The sequence below is a fragment of the Aegilops tauschii genome, chromosome 4 (assembly GCF_002575655.3).
Source record: "Aegilops tauschii subsp. strangulata cultivar AL8/78 chromosome 4, Aet v6.0, whole genome shotgun sequence".
Taxonomy (NCBI): domain Eukaryota; kingdom Viridiplantae; phylum Streptophyta; class Magnoliopsida; order Poales; family Poaceae; genus Aegilops; species Aegilops tauschii.
In genome coordinates, this window is record NC_053038.3 from 487,182,735 (window position 1) to 487,205,255 (window position 22,521).

A 22,521-nucleotide genomic window follows, 5' to 3' on the forward strand; every position below is an offset into this window, starting at 1 on the left:
TTCTAACGTCAAATTTTTAGTGTTTCCGATTATTATTTCCTTGTCCATTGCGCCGCGCGCGCATCGCTAATGAAGTCCAAGCGCTCGCACCGCATGGTTTAATTCTCAACTTGCTTGCATAATCTTGTCCTTTTTAATCTAAAATATGTTGTGTAGCATGACAAGGTTGGCTAACATGCATGAACATGCAAGGGTATTGCTCAACTTGTTGCCGTATATATCTTCAGGACTGATATTCCAAAACCATCAGTCCCTGATCATTCTACAATCTCGCCGTATCAAACAAATGATACACCCGGATGACAACCTAGCAGTCTCGACGCCGATCGAATCGCACATGGCCACGTACGATCGATCATGCATACATGCCCAAGCTACTACGCCAAACAGCTTGATCCCATGCACCACGCACCCATGCATATCCCCCGGCTATAAATACAACACTCTCTTCAAGCTCTCATGCATCCCAAACCCAAAGCACTAGTAGCTATCCCACTCAAGCACACGCTCACGATGGCATCCAGAGCTGCTACCTTCGTCGCCCTGAGCCTCCTCCTCTCCGCCGTCGCCACGCACGGCTGCGGACCCTATTGCCAGCCGCCAGTCGTCGTGCCGACACCGCCCGTTGTCGTTCCGCCGCCGTACCATGGAGGAGGAGCGCACGGCCACGGCGGGCAGTGCTCTATCGACGCCCTAAAGCTGAGGGTGTGCGCCAACGTTCTCGGCGGCCTGCTCGGCCTCAAGGTCGGCGTTCCGGCGCACGACGAGTGCTGCCCGCTGCTCCAGGGGTTGGTCGACCTTGACGCCGCCGTCTGCCTGTGCACCGCCGTCAGGGCCAACGTCCTCGGCATCCACCTCAACGTGCCTGTGGACATCAGCCTCCTCCTCAACCACTGCGGCAAGACGTGCCCGTCCGAGTTCACTTGCCCAGCCCATTAACGGACGCCTACTGCTCACGGGCGCCGAATAAAATTTGCTTTCGATCCGTACGTCGTTGTTATTTTCGTGTCCACATTTGAATCCTTGTAACCAGTACTACTCTTTTTGTAACAATCATCAGCCATCCAAATCATGATCTATTGACACATGGAACCTGAGTAATAATCCTGCATATATATGGCAGGCTTCGATGCACGGTAGCTCTTTTCACATTGTCCGTAGTAAGTAAAAACACTAAGAACAACTCCAACGCGCTGACTAAACGAACACGCCATTTGCTCGTTGTTTGTCCGTTTGGGTCGGCAGCCCGCTCGTTGTCCGCCCCTGTTTGCGTCTGCCGTGCGTCCAACGCGTACACCCATTTCATGTCCGTACATCCCAATTTTAAAAAGGTCCGCGGCCATACATCATGCCAGCGGTCATGCCATCGCCCAGAGTTCATGCATGCGCCATGTCAGCCATACATGCCAGTCTCCAAAAAACCACCACACAGTTCATGCTGGCACACTTGCCAGCGGCCGACACACATCCCAGCACATAAAAAAGGGGCGGGAGTTCAACCACGCCATCTCGGCCGTGGTCATGCCAGCGGGCATTTCCTCTGGTCCCCGGAGGATGATCCACCCGCCACAGGTGGGGCATTGAGGTCGATGGACATGGGCGCGAGCGTGGACGGCGCCACCATGCTCACCTGTCGTGAGCATTCCCCAGAGAAAACGGGAGGCTTGCGGATAGGGATAAAAGCCGGGAATCAAAGGCGTGGTAGACATGCGCTGCGACTCCGGAAGTGCCACATGAGGAAAGGCCGACGAGCCCTAGCTGGCTGCGGCCACAGCGGCACTGACGAGCTCGTGCTGGCCAGGGTTTAACCCTAGGAAGAGCAGGGCCTAACTCGTTGCCGCGACAACTCTGACATTGTTTTCCTCTTGCTGTGCGGCGGCGGCTGAAGGAAATATGCCCTAAAGGCAATAATAAAGTTATTATTTATTTCCTTATTTCATGATAAATGTTTATTATTCATACTATAATTGTATTAACCGGAAACTTAGTACATGTGTGAATACATAGACAAACAGAGTGTCCCTAGTGTGCCTCTACTTGACTAGCTCGTTAATCAAAGATGGTTAAGTTTCCTAGCCATAGACATGAGTTGTCATTTGATGAACGGGATCACATCATTAGTGAATGATGTGATGGACAAGACCCATCCATTAGCTTAGCACTATGATCGTTTAGTTTATTGCTATTGCTTTCTTCATGACTTATACATGTTCCTATGACTATGAGATTATGCAACTCCCGGATACCGGAGGAACACTTAGTGTGTTATCAAACGTCACAACATAACTGGGTGATTATAAAGATGCTCTACAGGTGTCTCCAATGGTGTCTGTTGAGTTGGCATAGATCGAGATTAGGATTTGTCACTCTGATTGTCGGAGAGGTATCTCTGGGCCCTCTCGGTAATGCACATCACTATAAGCCTTGCAAGCAATGTGACTAATAAGTTAGTTGCGGGATGATGCATTACGGAACGAGTAAAGAGACTTGCCGGTAACGAGATTGAACTAGGTATGATGATACCGACGATCGAATCTTGGGCACGTAACATACCGATGACAAAGGGAACAACGTATGTTGTTATGCGGTTTGACCGATAAAGATCTTCGTAGAATATGTAGGAGACAATATGAGCATCCAGATTCCGCTATTGGTTATTGACCGGAGATGTGTCTCGGTCATGTCTACATAGTTCTCGAACCCGTAAGGTCCGCACGCTTAAATTTCGATGACGATTTGTATTGTGAGTTTATGTTATTTGATGACCGAAGGTTGTTCGGAGTCTCGGATGAGATCACGGACATGACGAGGAGTCTCGAAATGGTCGAGACATAATGATTGATATATTGGAAGGCTATATTCGGACATCGGAAAGGTTCCGAGTGATTCGGGTATTTTTCGGAGTACCGGAGAGTTACGGGAATTCGCCGGGGGAAGTAGTGAGCCTTAATGGACCATACGGGAAAGGAGAGAAGGGCCTCAAGGGGTGGCCGCCCCCCCCCCCCCCCCCCATGGGCTGGTCCGAATTGGACTAGGAGGGGGCGGCGCCCCCCTCCTTCCTTCTCCCATCTTCCTCCTTCCCTCCTTCTCCTACTAGGAATAGGAAAGAGGAGGGGAATCCTACTTGGACTGGGGAGTCCTAGTAGGATTCCCCACACCTGGCGTGCCCCCTTGGGCCGGCCACCTCTTCCCTCCCCTCCTTTATATACGTGGCCAGGGGGCACCCCATAGACACATAAGTTGATCTTTAGCCGTGTGCGGTGCCCCACTCCACAGTTTTCCACCTCAGTCATAAAATTGTAGTGCTTAGGCGAAGCCCTGCGCCGGTAACTTCATCATCACCGTCACCACACCGTCATGCTGACGGAACTCTCCCTCGGTCTCAGCTGGATCTAGAGTTCAAGGGACGTCACCGAGCTGAACATGTGCAGATCGCGGAGGTGCCGTGCGTTCGGTACTTGATCGGTTGGATCGCGAAGACGTTCGACTACATCAACCGCGTTACTTAACGCTTCCGCTTTCGGTCTACGATGGTACGTGGACACGCTCTCCCGCTCGTTGCTATGCATCACATAGATAGATCTTGCGTGATCGTAGGTAATTTTTTTGAAATACCGCGTTCCCCAACAGTGGCATCAGAGCCAGGTCTATGCGTAGATGTTATATGCACGAGTAGAACACAAAGAGTTGTGGGCGATAATAGTCATACTGCTTACCAGCATGTCATACTTTGATTCGGCGGTATTGTTGGATGGAGCGGCTCAGACCGACATTACGCATACGCTTACGCGAGACTGGTTCTCTCTCCCGACGTGCTTCGCACACAGGTGGCTAGTGGGTGTCTGTTTCTCCATATCACCTGCAGTCTAGTGGTCAAGTAGAATTGAGTAATAGAGAGCTCAAATTAATTTTACAAAAGACTGTTAATAGATCTAGAAAGAATTGGTCCAAGAAACTTGATGATGCATTATGGGCCTATAGAACTGCATATAAAAATCCTATGGGTATGTCCCCGTATAAAATGGTTTATGGAAAAGCGTGCCACTTACCTCTTGAACTAGAACATAAGGCTTATTGGGCTATTAAAGAGCTCAATTATGATTTCAAACTTGCCGTTGAGAAGAGGTTATTTGATATTAGCTCACTTGATGAATGGAGAACCCAAGCTTATGAGAATGCCAAATTGTTTAAAGAAAAAGTTAAAAGATGGCATGACAAAAGAATACAAAAGCGTGAGTTTAATGTAGGTGATTACGTATTGCTATACAACTCTCGTTTAAGATTTTTTGCAAGAAAACTTCTCTCTAAATGGGAAGGTCCTTACGTTATCGAGAAGGTCTATCGTTCCGGTGCCATAAAAATCAACAACTTCGAGGGCACGAATCCGAAGGTGGTGAACGGTCAAAGAATTAAACATTATATCTCAGGTAATCCTATAAATGTTGAAAACAATGTTATTGAAACCGTAACCCCGGAGGAATACATAAGGGACACTTTCCGGAACGTTTCAGACTCCGAAAAGGAATAGGTATGTGGTACGGTAAGTAAACCGACTCCAAAACAGTTCTAATGGCAATATTTCTCCGTTTTGGAATATTTAGAAAAATAGAAAAATAAGAAGCAGACCGGGAAGGACACGAGGCCTCCACGAGGGTGGAGGGGGCGCCCCCCCTACCTCGTGTGCTCTCCGGACTCCGTTTTCTTACACGTTACGTATTTTGGTCGGTAAAAATTCATTATATAATCTCCTGAAGGTTTTAACTCCCGTATCACGCAAATATCCTCTATTCTTGTTTCAAGCTGTTTTCTGTCAGGTTTGTCAAGGCCGGGCATCATGTCGTCCCCCTCCTCCAACAATGGTGACAACGATGCTTGGCTAATGAAGATGGAGCTAAAGAGGGAAGAACCCATGGAGATCAACAAGGATGAAGGGATTAAGAAGGCCACGGAGGACCAAGTTCCGGCAATAGAAGACATCCTTCAACTTGATCACAATCCTCTTACCCCAACTGAGATCGAAGCTTTCAAGATGATTGAGTTAGCTTGTATACAAAACAAGTATCTCACACGTGAAAATATTTTGTTGAAGGAGCATATCGTTGCACTCAAGGGCATTATCCGCAAGCTGGAGGACCTCTTACGCACGATGTGCGACTATCCATCATCACCTCCACCTTCTTCACCGTCGCCGAAGAAGGAGACATAATCACATGGGTATGGGCACTCCCCTTGGCAACTGCCAAGCTTGGGGGAGGTGCCCCGGTATCGTATCTCAACCACATCTCCTACCTTTACCGTTTTTCTTAGTTCGATCCTATTAAGTAGTATCTTGATCTAGTAGAATAAAGTTTTGGTATGATCTAGTTTTGAGTTTTTTCGAGGTTTGGAGTCCCTAGATATTTAATGACTGATGGTGGTTCACATTTTATTCATGGTGCTTTTCGTAAAATGCTTGCAAAGTATGATGTTAATCATAGAATTGCATCTCCTTATCACCCGCAGTCTAGTGGTCAAGTAGAATTGAGTAATAGAGAGCTCAAATTAATTTTGCAAAAGACTGTTAATAGATCTAGAAAGAATTGGTCCAAGAAACTTGATGATGCATTATGGGCTTATAGAACTGCATATAAAAATCTTATGGGTATGTCTCCGTATAAAATGGTTTATGGAAAAGCGTGTCACTTACCTCTTGAGCTAGAACATAAGGCTTATTGGGCTATTAAAGAGCTCAATTATGATTTCAAACCTGCCGGTGAGAAGAGGTTATTTGATATTAGCTCACTTGATGAATGGAGAACCCAAGCTTATGAGAATGCCAAATTGTTTAAAGAAAAAGTTAAAAGATGGCATGAGAAAAGGATACAAAAGCGTGAGTTTAATGTAGGTGATTACGTATTGCTATACAACTCTCGTTTAAGATTTTTGCAGGAAAACTTCTCTCTAAATGGGAAGGTCCTTACGTTATCGAGGAGGTCTATCGTTCCGGTGCCATAAAAATCAACAACTTCGAGGGCACGAATCCGAAGGTGGTGAATGGTCAAAGAATTAAACATTATATCTCAGGTAATCCTATAAATGTTGAAAACAATGTTATTGAAACCGTAACCCCGGAGGAATACATAAGGGACACTTTCCGGAACGTTTCAGACTCCGAAAAGGAATAGGTATGTGGTATGGTAAGTAAACCGACTCCAAAACAGTTCTAATGGCAATATTTCTCCGTTTTGGAATATTTAGAAAAATAGAAAAATAAGAAGCAGTCCGGGAAGGACACGAGGCCTCCACGAGGGTGGAGGGCGCGCCCTACCCCCTGGCCGCGCCCCCCTACCTCGTGGGCACCTCGTGTGCTCTCCGGACTCTGTTTTCTTGCACGTTACATATTTTGGTCGGTAAAAATTCACTATATAATCTTCCGAAGGTTTTAAATCCCGTATCACGCAAATATCCTCTGTTCTTGTTTCGAGCTGTTATTTGTCAGGTTTGTCAAGGCCGGGCATCATGTCGTCCCCCTCCTCCAACAATGGTGACAAAGATGCTTGGCTAATGAAGATGGAGCTGAAGAGGGAAGAACCCATGGAGATCAACAAGGATGAAGGGATTAAGAAGGCCACGGAGGACCAAGTTCCGGCAACAGAAGACATCCTTCAACTTGATCACAATCCTCTTACCCCAACTGAGATCGAAGCTTTCAAGATGATTGAGTTAGCTTGTATACAAAACAAGTATCTCACACGTGAAAATATTTTGTTGAAGGAGCATATCGTTGCACTCAAGGGCATAATCCGCAAGCTGGAGGACCTCTTACGCTCGATGTGTGACTATCCATCATCACCTCCACCTTCTTCACCATCCCCGAAGAAGGAGACATAATCACATGGGTATGGGAACTCCCCTTGGCAACTGCCAAGCTTGGGGGAGGTGCCCCGGTATCGTATCACAACCACATCTCCTATCTTTACCGTTTTTCTTAGTTCGATCCTATTAAGTAGTATCTTGATCTAGTAGAATAAAGTTTTGGTATGATCTAGTTTTGAGTTTTGCTTTATGATCCCTCTATGTAATCGAGTCCGTGAGCTATATAATAAAGATTAGTGTTGAGTCAAAGGCTTGATTATCTTGCTATGATCTTGAGTAAATAAAAGAAAAGAGAAAAGAATAAAAAGAAATAAACAGATCATATTGATCTTATGAAGAGTAATGACTTCACATAGAAAGAGTATGATGATTAAAAATTGTTGGGAGTTGACAAACATAGCTTTGGTCATCGTTGCAATTAATAGGAAGTAATAAAGAAAGAGAGGTTTCACATATAAATATACTATCTTGGACATCTTTTATGATTGGGAGCACTCATTAAAATATGACATGCTAAAGAGTTGATGTTGGACAAGGAAGACAACGTAATGGGTTATGTTTTCTTATATCTAAGATAAAGTATATTGTCATGGATCATCCAACATGTTGAGCTTGCCTTTCCCCCTCATGCTAGCCAAATTCTTTGCACCAAGTAGAGATACTACTTGTGCTTCCAAAAACCCTCAAACCAGTTTTGCCATGAGAGTCCACCATATCTACCTATGGATTGAGTAAGATCCTTCAAATAAGTTGTCATCGGTGCAAGCAATAAAAATTGCTCTCTAAATATGTGTGATTGATTGGTGTGGAGGAAATAAGCTTTATACGATCTTGTGATGTGGAAGAAATAAAAGCGACGGACTGCATAATAAAGGTTCATATCACAAGTGGCAATATAAAGTGACGTTCTTTCGCATTAAGATTTTGTGCATCCAACCCTGAAAGCGCATGCCAACCTCTGCTTCCCTCTGTGAAGGGCCTATCTTTTATTATTATCTTCTACCTTATGCAAGAGTCATGCTGATCTTCACCTTTCCTTTTTACATTTTATCCTTTGGCAAGCACAGGGTGTTGGAAAGATCCTGATAAATATACCTAATTGGATGTAGGTTAGCATGAGCTATTATTGTTGACATTACCCTTGAGGTAAAAGGTTGGGAGGCGAAACCATAAGCCCCTATCTTTCTTTGTGTCCGATTAAAACTCCGTAACCACAAGTATTGCGTGAGTGTTAGCAATTATGAAAGACTAAATGATAGTTGAGTATGTGGACTTGCTAGAAAGCTCTGACATAGACTCTTTCTGATGTTATGATAAATTGCAATTGCCTCAATGACTGAGATTATAGTTTGTTAGTTCTCAATAAAGTTTCTGATTCATACTTTGCATTGTGAATAGATTATTACTTGAGCATAAGAAATCATATGACAATACCCATATATGTTGCTGTTATGAGAATAATCATGATGCCCTCATGTCCGTATTTTATTTTATCGACACCTCTACTGATACGTCCATTTTGCATCATGCTTTTATATCGATATTTATTGCATTATGGGCTGTTATTACACATTATGTCACAATACTTATGCCTATTCTCTCTTATTTTACAAGGTTTACATAAGGAAGGAGAATGCCGGCAGCTGGAATTCTGGGCTGGAAAAGGAGCAAATATTAGAGACCTATTCTGCACAATTCCAAAAGTCCTGAAACTCCACGAAAGTTATTTTTGGAAATAATAAAAAATACTGGAAGAAGAATCTACGTCAGGGGGGCTTCCACCTGTCCACGAGGGTGGGGGGCGCGCCCTACCCCCCTGGGCGCGCCTCCCTACCTCGTGGGCCCCCTGTTGGCCCTCCAGTGCCCATCTTCTGCTATATGAAGTCTTTCATCCAAAGAAAAATCATAAGCAAGCTTTCGGGACGAGACTCCGCCGCCACGAGGCGGAACCTTGGCGGAACCAATCTAGGGCTCCGGCAGAGCTGTTCTGCCGGGGACACTTCCCTCCGGGAGGGGGAAATCATCGCCATCGTCATCACCAACGCTCCTCTCATCGGGAGAGGGCAATCTCCATCAACATCTTCACCAGCACCATCTCATCTAAAACCCTAGTTCATCTCTTGTATCCAATTCTTGTCTCATAGTCTGGGATTGGTACCTGTAGGTTGTTAGTAGTGTTGATTACTCCTTGTAGTTGATGCTAGTTGATTTAATTGGTGGACGATCATATGTTCAGATCCTATATGCATATTAATACTCCTCTGATTATGAACATGAATATGCTTTGTGAGTAGTTACGTTTGTTCCTGAGGACATGGGAGAAGTCTTGCTATTAGTAGTCATGTGAATTTGGTATTCGTTCGATATTTTGATGAGATGTATGTTGTCTATCCTCTAGTGGTGTTATGTGAACGTTGACTACATGACACTTCACCATTATTTGGGCCTAGAGGAAGGCATTGGGAAGTAATAAGTAGATGATGGGTTGCTAGAGTGACAGAAGCTTAAACCCTAGTTTATGCGTTGCTTCGTAAGGGGCTGATTTGGATCCATATGTTTCATGCTATGGTTAGGTTTACCTTAATACTTTTGTTGTAGTTGCGGATGCTTGCAATAGAGGTTAATCATAAGTGGGATGCTTGTCCAAGTAAGGACAGCACCCAAGCACCGGTCCACCCACATATCAAATTATCAAAGTACCGAACGCGAATCATATGAACGTGATGAAAACCAGCTTGACGATAATTCCCATGTGTCCTCGGGAGCGCTTTTCTCTATATAAGAGTTTGTCCAGGCTTGTCCTCTGCTACAAAAAGGATTGGGCCACCTTGCTGCACTTTATTTACTTTTGTTACTTGTTGCTCGTTACCAATTATCTTATCACAAAACTATTTGTTACCTATAATTTCAGTGCTTGCAGAAAATACCTTGCTGAAAACCGCTTATCATTTCCTTCTGCTCCTCGTTGGGTTCGACACTCTTACTTATCGAAAGGACTACGATAGATCCCCTATACTTGTGGGTCATCATCTACCTCTAAACATGTGGACATATTTATCATTATCGGCTTCCGCTTGAGGACAAGCGAGGTCTAAGCTTGGGGGAGTTGATACGTCCATTTTGCATCATGCTTTTATATCGATATTTATTGCATTATGGGCTGTTATTACACATTATGTCACAATACTTATGCCTATTCTCTCTTATTTCACAAGGTTTACATAAGGAGGGAGAATGCCGGCAGCTGGAATTCTTGGCTGGAAAAGGAGCAAATATTAAAGACCTATTCTGCACAACTCCAAAAGTCCTGAAACTCCACGAAAGTTATTTTTGGAAATAATAAAAAATACTAAGCGGAAGAAATACGTCACGGGGGCCTCCACCTGTCCACGAGGGTGGGGGGCGCGCCCTACCCCCCTGGGCACGCCCCCTGCCTCGTGGGCCCCCTATTGGCCCTCCGGTGCCCATCTTCTGCTATATGAAGTCTTTCATACGAAGAAAAATCAGAAGCAAGCTTTCGGGACGAGACTCCGCCGCCACGAGGCGGAACCTTGGCGGAACCAATCTAGGGCTCCGGCAGAGCTGTTCTGCAGGGGACACTTCCCTCCGGGAGGGGGAAATCATCGCCATCGTCATCACCAATGCTCCTCTCATCGGGAGAGGGCAATCTCCATCAACATCTTCACCAGCACCATCTCCTCTCAAACCCTAGTTCATCTCTTGTATCCAATTCTTGTCTCATAGTCTGGGATTGGTACCTGTAGGTTGCTAGTAGTGTTGATTACTCCTTATAGTTGATGCTAGTTGGTTTATTTGGTGGAAGATCATATGTTCAGATCCTATATGCATATAAATACTCCTCTAATTATGAACATGAATATGCTTTGTGAGTAGTTACGTTTGTTCCTGAGGACATGGGAGAAGTCTTGCTATTAGTAGTCATGTGAATTTGGTATTCATTCGATATTTTTATGAGATGTATGTTGTCTATCCTCTAGTGGTGTTATGTGAACGTCGACTACATGACACTTCACCATTATTTGGGCCTAGAGGAAGGCATTGGGAAGTAATAAGTAGATGATGGGTTGCTAGAGTGACAGAAGCTTAAACCCTAGTTTATGCATTGCTTCGTAAGGGGCTGATTTGGATCCATATGTTTCATGCTATGGTTAGGTTTACCTTAATACTTTTGTTGTAGTTGCGGATGCTTGCAATAGACGTTAATCATAAGTGGGATGCTTGTCCAAGTAAGGGCAGCACCCAAGCACCGGTCCACCCACATATCAAATTATCAAAGTACTGAATGCGAATCATATGAACGTGATGAAAACTAGCTTGACGATAATTCCCTTGTGTCCTCGGGAGCGCTTTTCTCTATATAAGAGTTTGTTCAGGCTTGTCCTTTGCTACAAAAAGGATTGGGCCAACTTGCTGCACTTTATTTACTTTTTTTACTTGTTGCTCGTTACAAATTATCCTATCACAAAACTATCTGTTGCCTATTATTTCAGTGCTTGCAGAGAATACCTTGCTGAAAACTGCTTATCATTTCCTTCTGCTCCACATTGGGTTCGACACTCTTACTTATCGAAAGGACTACGATAGATCCCCTATACTTGTGGGTCATCAAGACTCTTTTCTGGCGCCGTTGCCGGGGAGTGAAGCGCCTTTGGTAGGTGGAATTTGGTAAGGAAAATTTTATATAGTGTGCTGAAATTTACTGTCACTTGTTACTATGGAAAGTAATCCTCTGAGGGGCTTGTTCGGGGTATCTTCACCCCGACCAGTAGAGCAAAGAGTTGCTCCTCAACCTACTGAACCTACTGAAGATGAAAATGTTTACTTCAAAATTCCTTCGGGTATGTTAGAAAAATTGCTAGCTAATCCTTTTGCAGGAGACGGAACAAAGCATCCTGATGAGCACCTAATCTATGTGGATGAAGTTTGTGGATTATTTAAGCTTGCAGGTATACCCGGTGATGTTATCAGGAAGAAGGTCTTCCCTTTATCTTTGAAGGGAGATGCTTTGACATGGTATAGGCTATGTGATGATATGGGATCATGGAACTACAAACGATTGAAATTGGAATTTCATCAGAAGTTTTATCCTATGCATCTTGTTCATAATGATCGCAATTATATATATAATTTTTGGCCTCGCGAAGGAGAAAGCATCACTCAAGCTTGGGGGAGGCTTAAATCAATGTTATATTCATGCCCCAATCATGAGCTCCCAAGAGAAATAATTATTCAAAGTTTTTATGCTCGGCTTTCTGATAACAATCGCACCATGCTCGATACTTCTTGTGCTGGCTCTTTCATGATGAAAACTATTGAATTCAAATGGGATTTATTGGAAAGAATTAAACGCAACTCTGAAGATTGGGTTCTCGACGAAGGTAAGGAGTCAGGTATGACACCTAAGTTTGATTGTGTTAAATCTTTTATGGATACCGATGTTTTCCGTAAATTTAGCACTAAATATGGACTTGACTCTCAGATAGTAGCTTCCTTTTGTGAATCTTTTGCTGCTCATATTGATCTCCCTAAGGAGAAGTGGTTTAAATATCATCCTCCCATAGAAGTAAAAGTAGTTGCACCTATTAAAGTTGAAGAAAAGACTATCACTTATAATGATCCTATTGTTCCTACTGCTTATGTTGAAAAACCACATTTCCCTGTTAGGATAAAAGATCATGCTAAAGCTTCAACTGTGGTTCGTAAAAGCAATATTAGAACTTATACACCTCCTGAGCAAATCAAAGTTGAACCTAATATTGCTATTGTTAAAGATCTCTTGGCTGATAATATTGATGGGCATGTTATTTATTTCTATGATGAAACTGCTAGAATTGCCAAACCTTGTGCTAAAGATAAACATAGACCCGTGGCAGGCATGCCTATCATTTCTGTTAAAATAGGAGATCATTGTTATCATGGCTTATGCGATATGGGTGCTAGTGCTATACCTCATGACTTATACAAAAAAATTATGCATGAAATTGCACCTGCTGAGATAGAAGATATTGATGTTACCATCAAACTTGCCAATAGAGATACAATATCACCCATTGGAATTGTTAGAGATGTTGAAGTCTTGTGTGGGAAAACTAAATATCCTGCTGATTTTCTTGTTCTTGGTTCCCCACAAGATAGCTTTTGTCCCATTATATTTGGTAGACCCTTCTTGAACACCGTTAATGCTAGGATAGACTGCGAAAAGGATGTTGTTACTATTGGTTTGGGTGATATGTCTCATGAGTTTAATTTCTCTAAATTTCGTAGACAACACCGTGAAGAGGAATTGCCTAGTAAGGATGAAATAATTGGTCTTGCTTCTATTGCTGTACCTCCTAATGATCCTTTAGAACAATATTTGCTAGACCATGAAAATGATATGTTTATGAATGAAAGAAGGGAAATAGATGAAGTATTCTTTAAACAGGAACCCATCCTGAAACACAATTTGCCTGTTGAAATCTTAGGGGATCCTCCTCCACCCAAGGGTGATCCCGTGTTTGAGCTTAAACCGTTACCTGATACTCTTAAATATGCTTATCTTGATGAGAAAAAGATATATCCTGTTATTATTAGTGCTAACCTTTCAGAGCATGAAGAAGAGAGATTATTGAAAACTCTGAAAAAGCACCGGGCTGCTATTGGATATACTCTTGATGATCTTAAGGGCATTAGTCCCACTCTATGTCAACACAAAATAAATTTGGAGAAAGATGCCAAACCAGTTCGTGATCACCAACGACGACTGAATCCTAAAATGAAAGAAGTGGTAAGAAAGGAAATACTAAAGCTCCTTGAGGCAGGTATAATTTATCCCGTTGCTGATAGCCAGTGGGTAAGTCCTGTCCATTGTGTCCCTAAGAAGGGAGGTATTACAGTGGTTCCTAATGATAAAGATGAATTGATCCCGCAAAGAATTATTACAGGTTATAGGATGGTAATTGATTTCCGCAAATTAAATAAAGCTACTAAAAAGGATCATTACCCCTTACCTTTTATCGATCAAATGCTAGAAAGATTATCCAAACATACACATTTTTGCTTTCTAGATAGCTATTCTGGTTTCTCTCAAATACCTGTGTCAGTCGATGATCAATCAAAGACCACTTTTACTTGCCCTTTTGGTACTTTTGCTTATAGACGTATGCCTTTTGGTTTATGTAATGCACCTGCTACCTTTCAAAGATGCATCATGGCTATATTCTCTGACTTTTGTGAAAAGATTTGTGAGGTTTTCATGGACGATTTTTCCGTCTATGGATCCTCTTTTGATGATTGCTTGAGAAACCTTGATCGAGTTTTGCAGAGATGTGAAGAAACTAATCTTGTCTTGAATTGGGAAAAGTGCCACTTTATGGTTAATGAAGGTATTGTCTTGGGGCATAAAGTTTCTGAAAGAGGTATTGAGGTTGATAAAGCCAAGGTTGATGCTATTGAAAAGATGCCATGTCCCAAGGACATCAAAGGTATAAGAAGTTTCCTTGGTCACGCCGGTTTTCATAGGAGGTACATTAAGGACTTCTCAAAAATTTCCCGGCCTCTGACTAATTTATTACAAAAATATATACCATTTGTCTTTGATGATGATTGTGTAGAAGCATTTGAAATACTTAAGAAAGCATTGATCTCTGCACCTATTGTTCAGCCACCTGATTGGAATTTACCTTTTGAAATTATGCGTGATGCTAGCGATTATGATGTAGGTGCTGTTCTAGGGCAAAGAGTTGATAAGAAATTAAATGTTATTCAATATTCTAGTAAAACTCTAGACAATGCCCAGAGAAATTATGCTACTACTAAAAAAGAATTCTTAGCAGTTGTATTTGCTTGTGATAAGTTCAGACCTTATATTGTTGATTCTAAAGTAACTATTCACACTGATCATGCTGCTATTAAATATCTTATGGAAAAGAAAGATGCTAAACCTAGAATTATTAGATGGGTTCTCTTGCTACAAGAATTTGATTTGCATATTATTGATAGAAAGGGAGCTGAGAACCCCGTTGCAGACAACTTGTCTAGGTTAGAAATTGTTCTTGATGACCCACTACCTATTGATGATAGCTTTCCTGATGAACAACTGAATGTCATAAATGCTTCTCGTACTGCTCCATGGTATGCTGATTATGCTAATTATATTGTTGCTAAATTTATACCACCTAGTTTCACATACCAGCAAAAAAAAGTTTTTCTATGATTTGAGACATTACTTTTGGGATGACCCACATCTTTATAAAGAAGGAGTAGATGGTGTTATTAGACGTTGTGTACCTGAGCATGAACAGGAACAGATCCTACGCAAGTGTCACTCCGAGGCTTATGGAGGACACCACGCTGGAGACAGAACTGCACATAAGGTATTGCAATCCAGTTTTTATTGGCCTACTCTCTTCAAGGATGCCCGTAAGTTTGTCTTATCTTGTGATGAATGTCAAAGAATTGGCAATATTAGTAGACGTCAAGAAATTTCTATGAACTATTCATTTGTTATTGAACCATTTGATGTTTGGGGCTTTGATTATATGGGACCTTTTCCTGCCTCTAATGGATACACACATATTTTAGTTGCTGTTGATTACGTTACTAAGTGGGTAGAAGCTATTCCAACTAGTAGTGCTGATCATAACACCTCTATTAAGATGCTTAAAGAAGTTATTTTTTCGAGGTTTGGAGTCCCTAGATATTTAATGACTGATGGTGGTTCACATTTTATTCATGGTGCTTTTCGTAAAATGCTTGCAAAGTATGATGTTAATCATAGAATTGCATCTCCTTATCACCCGCAGTCTAGTGGTCAAGTAGAATTGAGTAATAGAGAGCTCAAATTAATTTTGCAAAAGACTGTTAATAGATCTAGAAAGAATTGGTCCAAGAAACTTGATGATGCATTATGGGCTTATAGAACTGCATATAAAAATCTTATGGGTATGTCTCCGTATAAAATGGTTTATGGAAAAGCGTGTCACTTACCTCTTGAACTAGAACATAAGGCTTATTGGGCTATTAAAGAGCTCAATTATGATTTCAAACCTGCCGGTGAGAAGAGGTTATTTGATATTAGCTCACTTGATGAATGGAGAACCCAAGCTTATGAGAATGCCAAATTGTTTAAAGAAAAAGTTAAAAGATGGCATGAGAAAAGGATACAAAAGCGTGAGTTTAATGTAGGTGATTACGTATTGCTATACAACTCTCGTTTAAGATTTTTGCAGGAAAACTTCTCTCTAAATGGGAAGGTCCTTACGTTATCGAGGAGGTCTATCGTTCCGGTGCCATAAAAATCAACAACTTCGAGGGCACGAATCCGAAGGTGGTGAATGGTCAAAGAATTAAACATTATATCTCAGGTAATCCTATAAATGTTGAAAACAATGTTATTGAAACCGTAACCCCGGAGGACTACATAAGGGACACTTTCCGGAACGTTTCAGACTCCGAAAAGGAATAGGTATGTGGTATGGTAAGTAAACCGACTCCAAAACAGTTCTAATGGCAATATTTCTCCGTTTTGGAATATTTAGAAAAATAGAAAAATAAGAAGCAGTCCGGGAAGGACACGAGGCCTCCACGAGGGTGGAGGGCGCGCCCTACCCCCTGGCCGCGCCCCCCTACCTCGTGGGCACCTCGTGTGCTCTCCGGACTCCGTTTTCTTGCACGTTACATATTTTGGTCGGTAAAAATTCACTATATAATCTCCCGAAGGTTTTAAATCCCGTATCACGCAAATATCCTCTGTTCTTGTTTCGAGCTGTTTTTTGTCAGGTTTGTCAAGGCCGGGCATCATGTCGTCCCCCTCCTCCAACAATGGTGACAAAGATGCTTGGCTAATGAAGATGGAGCTGAAGAGGGAAGAACCCATGGAGATCAACAAGGATGAAGGGATTAAGAAGGCCACGGAGGACCAAGTTCCGGCAACAGAAGACATCCTTCAACTTGATCACAATCCTCTTACCCCAACTGAGATCGAAGCTTTCAAGATGATTGAGTTAGCTTGTATACAAAACAAGTATCTCACACGTGAAAATATTTTGTTGAAGGAGCATATCGTTGCACTCAAGGGCATTATCCGCAAGCTGGAGGACCTCTTACGCTCGATGTGTGACTATCCATCATCACCTCCACCTTCTTCACCATCCCCGAAGAAGGAGACATAATCACATGGGTATGGGAACTCCCCTTGGCAACTGCCAAGCTTGGGGGAGGTGCCCCGGTATCGTATCACAACCACATCTCCTACCTTTACCGTTTTTCTTAGTTCGATCCTATTAAGTAGTATCTTGATCTAGTAGAATAAAGTTTTGGTATGATCTAGTTTTGAGTTTTGCTTTATGATCCCTCTATGTAATCGAGTCCGTGAGCTATATAATAAAGATTAGTGTTGAGACAAGGGCTTGATTATCTTGCTATGATCTTGAGTAAATAAAAGAAAAGAGAAAATAATAAAAAGAAATAAAGAGATCATATTGATCTTATGAAGAGTAATGACTTCACATAGAAAGAGTATGATGATTAAAAATTGTTGAGAGTTGACAAACATAGCTTTGGTCATCGTTGCAATTAATAGGAAGTAATAAAGAAAGAGAGGTTTCACATATAAATATACTATCTTGGACATATTTTATGATTGGGAGCACTCATTAAAATATGGCATGCTAAAGAGTTGATGTTGGACAAGGAAGACAACGTAATGGGTTATGTTTTCTTATATCTGAGATAAAGTATATTTTCATGGATCATCCAACATGTTGAGCTTGCCTTTCCCCTTCATGCTAGCCAAATTCTTTGCACCAAGTAGAGATACTACTTGTGCTTCCAAAAACCCTCAAACCAGTTTTGCCATGAGAGTCCACCATATCTACCTATGGATTGAGTAAGATCCTTCAAGTAAGTTGTCATCGGTGCAAGCAATAAAAATTGCTCTCTAAACATGTATGATTGATTGGTGTGGAGGAAATAAGCTTTATACGATCTTGTGATGTGGAAGAAATAAAAGCGACGGACTGCATAATAAAGGTTCATATCACAAGTGGCAATATAAAGTGTCGTTCTTTCGCATTAAGATTTTGTGCATCCAACCTTGAAAGCGCATGGCAACCTCTGCTTCCCTCTGCGAAGGGCCTATCTATTATTATTATCTTCTACCTTATGCAAGAGTCATGGTGATCTTCACCTTTCCTTTTTACATTTTATCCTTTGTCAAGCACAGGATGTTGTAAAGATCCTGATAGATATATCTAATTGGATGTGGGTTAGCATGAATTATTATTGTTGACATTACCCCTGAGGTAAAAGGTTGGGAGGGGAAACTATAAGCCCCTATCTTTCTCTGTGTCTGATTAAAACTCCGTAACCACAAGTATTGCGTGAGTGTTAGCAATTATGAAAGACTAAATGATAGTTGAGTATGTGGACTTGCTAGAAAGCTCTGACATAGACTCTTTCTGATGTTATGATAAATTGCAATTGCCTCAATGACTGAGATTATTGTTTGTTAGTTCTCAATAAAGTTTCTGATTCATACTTTGCATTGTGAATAGATTATTACTTGAGCATAAGAAATCATATGACAATATCCCTATATGTTGCTATTATGAGAATAATCATGATGCCCTCATGTCCGTATTTTATTTTATCGACACCTCTACCTCTAAACATGTGGACATATTTATTGTTATCGGCTTCCGCTTGAGGACAAGCGAGGTCTAAGCTTGGGGGAGTTGATACGTCCATTTTGCATCATGCTTTTATACCAATATTTATTGCATTATGGGCTGTTATTACACATTATGTCACAATACTTATGCCTATTCTCTCTTATTTTACAAGGTTTACATAAGGAGGGAGAATGCCGGCAGCTGGAATTCTGGGCTGGAAAATGAGCAAATATTAGAGACCTATTCTGCACAACTCCAAAAGTCCTGAAACTCCACGAAAGTTATTTTTGGAAATAATAAAAAATACTGGAAGAAGAATCTACGTCAGGGGGGCCTCCACCTGTCCACGAGGGTGGGGGGCGCGCCCCCTGCCTCGTGGGCCCCCTGTTGGCCCTCTGGTGCCCATCTTCTGCTATATGAAGTCTTTCGTCCGAAGAAAAATCATAAGCAAGCTTTCGGGACGAGACTCCGCCGCCACGAGGCGGAACCTTGGCGGAACCAATATAGGGCTCCGGCAGAGCTGTTCTGCCGGGGACACTTCCCTCCGGGAGAGGGAAATCATCGCCATCGTCATCACCAACGCTCCTCTCATCGGGAGAGGACAGTCTCCATCAACATCTTCACCAGCACCATCTCCTCTCAAACCCTAGTTCATCTCTTGTATCCAATTCTTGTCTCATAGTCTGGGATTGGTACCTGTAGGTTGCTAGTAGTGTTGATTACTCCTTGTAGTTGATGCTAGTTGGTTTATTTGGTGGAAGATCATATGTTCAGATCCTATATGCATATTAATACTCCTCTGATTATGAACATGAATATGCTTTGTGAGTAGTTACGTTTGTTCCTGAGGACATGGGAGAAGTCTTGCTATTAGTAGTCATGTGAATTTGGTATTCGTTCGATATTTTGATGAGATGTATGTTGTCGATCCTCTAGTGGTGTTATGTGAACGTCGACTACATGACACTTCACCATTATTTGGGCCTAGAGGAAGGCATTGGGATGTAATAAGTAGATGATGGGTTGCTAGAGTGACAGAAGCTTAAACCCTAGTTTATGCATTACTTCGTAAGGGGCTGATTTGGATCCATATGTTTCATGCTATGGTTAGGTTTACCTTAATACTTTTGTTGTAGTTGCGGATGCTTGCAATAGAGGTTAATCATAAGTGGGATGCTTGTCCAAGTAAGGGCAGCACCCAAGCACCGGTCCACCCACATATCAAATTATCAAAGTACCGAACGCGAATCATATGAACGTGATGAAAACCAGCTTGACAATAATTCCCATGTGTCCTCGGGAGCGCTTTTCTCTATATAAGAGTTTGTTTAGGCTTGTCTTTTGCTACAAAAAGGATTGGGCCACCTTGCTGCACTTTATTTACTTTTGTTACTTGTTGCTCGTTACAAATTATCCTATCACAAAACTATTTGTTACCTATTATTTCAGTGCTTGCAGAGAATACCTTGCTGAAAACCGCTTATCATTTCTTTCTGCTCCTCGTTGGGTTCGACACTCTTACTGATCGAAAGGACTACGACAGATCCCCTATACTTGTGGGTCATCAAGACCGAAAGGTCGAGCATGAATCATATAGTAGATATGATCAACATAGAGATGTTCACCATTGAAAACTACTCCATCTCACGTGATGATCGGACATGGTTTAGTTGATTTGGATCACTGATCATTTAGATGACTAGAGGGATGTCTATCTAAGTGGGAGTTCTTAAGTAATATGATTAATTGGACTTTAATTTATCATGAACTTAGTCCTGATAGTATTTGCAAATCATGTTGTAGATCAATAGCTCGCGATGTAGCTCCTCATTTAATTTTTGATATGTTCCTAGAGAAAAATAAAGTTGAAAGATTTTAGTAGCAATGATGCGGATTGGATCCGTGATCTGAGGATTATCCTAATTGTTGCACAGAAAAAATTATGTCCTTGATGCACCGCCAGGTGACAGAACTATTGCAGGAGCAGATGCAGACGTTATGAACGTTTTCACAAGCTCGGTATGATGACTACTTGATAGTTAAGTGCACCATGCTTTACGGCTTAGAACCAGGACTTCAAAAATGTTTTGAACGCCACGAAGCATATAAGATGTTCCAAGAGTTGAAATTGGTATTTCATACTCATGCCCGTGTCAAGAGGTATGAGACCTCTGACAGTACTTTGCCTACAAGATGGAGGAGAATAGCTCAACCAGTGAGCATGTGCTCAGATTGTCTGGGTACTACAATTGCTTGAATCAAGTGGGAGTTAATCTTCCAGATAAGATAGTAATTGACAAAGTTCTCTAGTCACTATCACCAAGTTTCTAGAACTTCGTGATGAACTATAATATGCAAGGGATAAACAATTCCCAAGCTCTTCGCGATGCTAAAATCGGCGAAGGTAGAAATCAAGAAAAGTATCAAGTGTTGATGGTTGACAAGACCACTAGTTTCAAGAAAAAGGGCAAAGGGAAGAAGGGGAACTTCAAAAAGAACGGCAAGCAAGTTGCTGCTCAAGTGAAGAAGCCCAAGTCTGGACCTAAGCCTGAGACTAAGTGCTTCTACTGCAAAGGGACTGGTCACTGGAAGCGGAACTGCCCTAAGTATTTGGCGGATAAGAAGGATGGCAAAGTGATCAAAGGTATATTTGATATACATGTTATTGATGTGTACTTTACTAGTGTTTATAGCAACCCCTCAGTATTTGATACTAGTTCAGTTGCTAAGAGTAGTAACTCGAAACAGGAGTTGTAAAATAAACAGAGACTAGTTAAGGGCGAGGTGATGATGTGTGTTGGAAGTGGTTCCAAGGTTGATATGATCATCATCGCACACTCCCTATACTTTCGGGATTAGTGTTGAACCTAAATAAATGTTATTTGGTGTTTGCGTTGAGCATGAATATGATTTGATCATGTTTATTGCAATACGTTTATTCATTTAAAGTCCGAGAATAATTGTTGTTATGTTTACATGAATAAAACCTTTGATAGTCATACACCCAATGAAAATAGTTTGTTGGATCTCGATCGTAGTGATACACATATTCATAATATTGAAGCCAAAATATGCAAAGTTAATAATGATAGTGCACTGCCGTTTAGGTCATATTGGTGTAAAGCGCATGAAGAAACTCCATGCTGATGGGCTTTTGAAATCACTTGATTATGAATCATTTGATGCTTGCGAACCATGCCTCATGGGCAAGATGACTAAAACTCCGTTCTCCGAAACAATGGAGCGAGCTACTGACTTATTGGAAATAATACATACCGATGTACGCGGTCCGATGAGCGTTAAGGCTCGCGGCGGGTATCTTTATTTTCTGACCTTCACAGATGATTTGAGCAGATATGGGTATATCTACTTAATGAAACATAAATCTGAAAAGTTCAAAGAATTTCAGAGTGAAGTGGAGAATCATCGTAACAAGAAAATAAAGTTTCTACGATCTGATCGCGGAGGCAAATATTTTAGTTACGAGTTTGGCCTTCATTTAAAAAAAATGTGGAATAGTTTCACAACTCACGCCACCTGGAACACCACAGCGTAATAGTGTGTCCGAACGTCGTAACCATACTTTATTGGATATGGACCACTATCGTTTTGGGATTATGCATTAGAGACAGCTACATTCACGTTAAATAAGGCGCCATCTAAATCCGTTGAGACGACACCGTATGAACTATGGTTTAGCAATAAACCTAAGCTGTCATTTCTTAAAGTTTGGGGCTGCGATGCTTACGTGAAAAAGCTTCAACCTAATAAGCTCGAACCCAAATCGGAGAAATGCGTCTTCATAGGATCCCCAAAGGAGACTGTTGGGGACACCTTCTATCACAGATCCGAAGGCAACATGTTCGTTGCTAAGAATGGATCCTTTCTAGAGAAGGAGTTTCTCTCGAAAGAAGTGAGTGGGAGGAAAGTAGAACTTGATGAGGTAATTGTACCTTCTCCCAAATTGGAAAGAAGTTCATCACAAAAATCATTT

At 41.9% G+C, this 22,521-nt stretch overlaps 1 protein-coding gene across 1 annotated transcript; it reads left to right on the forward strand.

Annotated features, from left to right (window-relative positions):
* Positions 1–456: 456 nt before the first annotated feature.
* On the forward strand, positions 457–1,135 carry LOC109738152 (cortical cell-delineating protein-like). The gene has a single exon (XM_020297249.4). The coding sequence runs from the start codon at positions 460–462 to the stop codon at positions 937–939; it is 480 nt and encodes a 159-aa protein (XP_020152838.3). The 5' UTR covers positions 457–459; the 3' UTR covers positions 940–1,135.
* Positions 1,136–22,521: the final 21,386 nt, after the last annotated feature.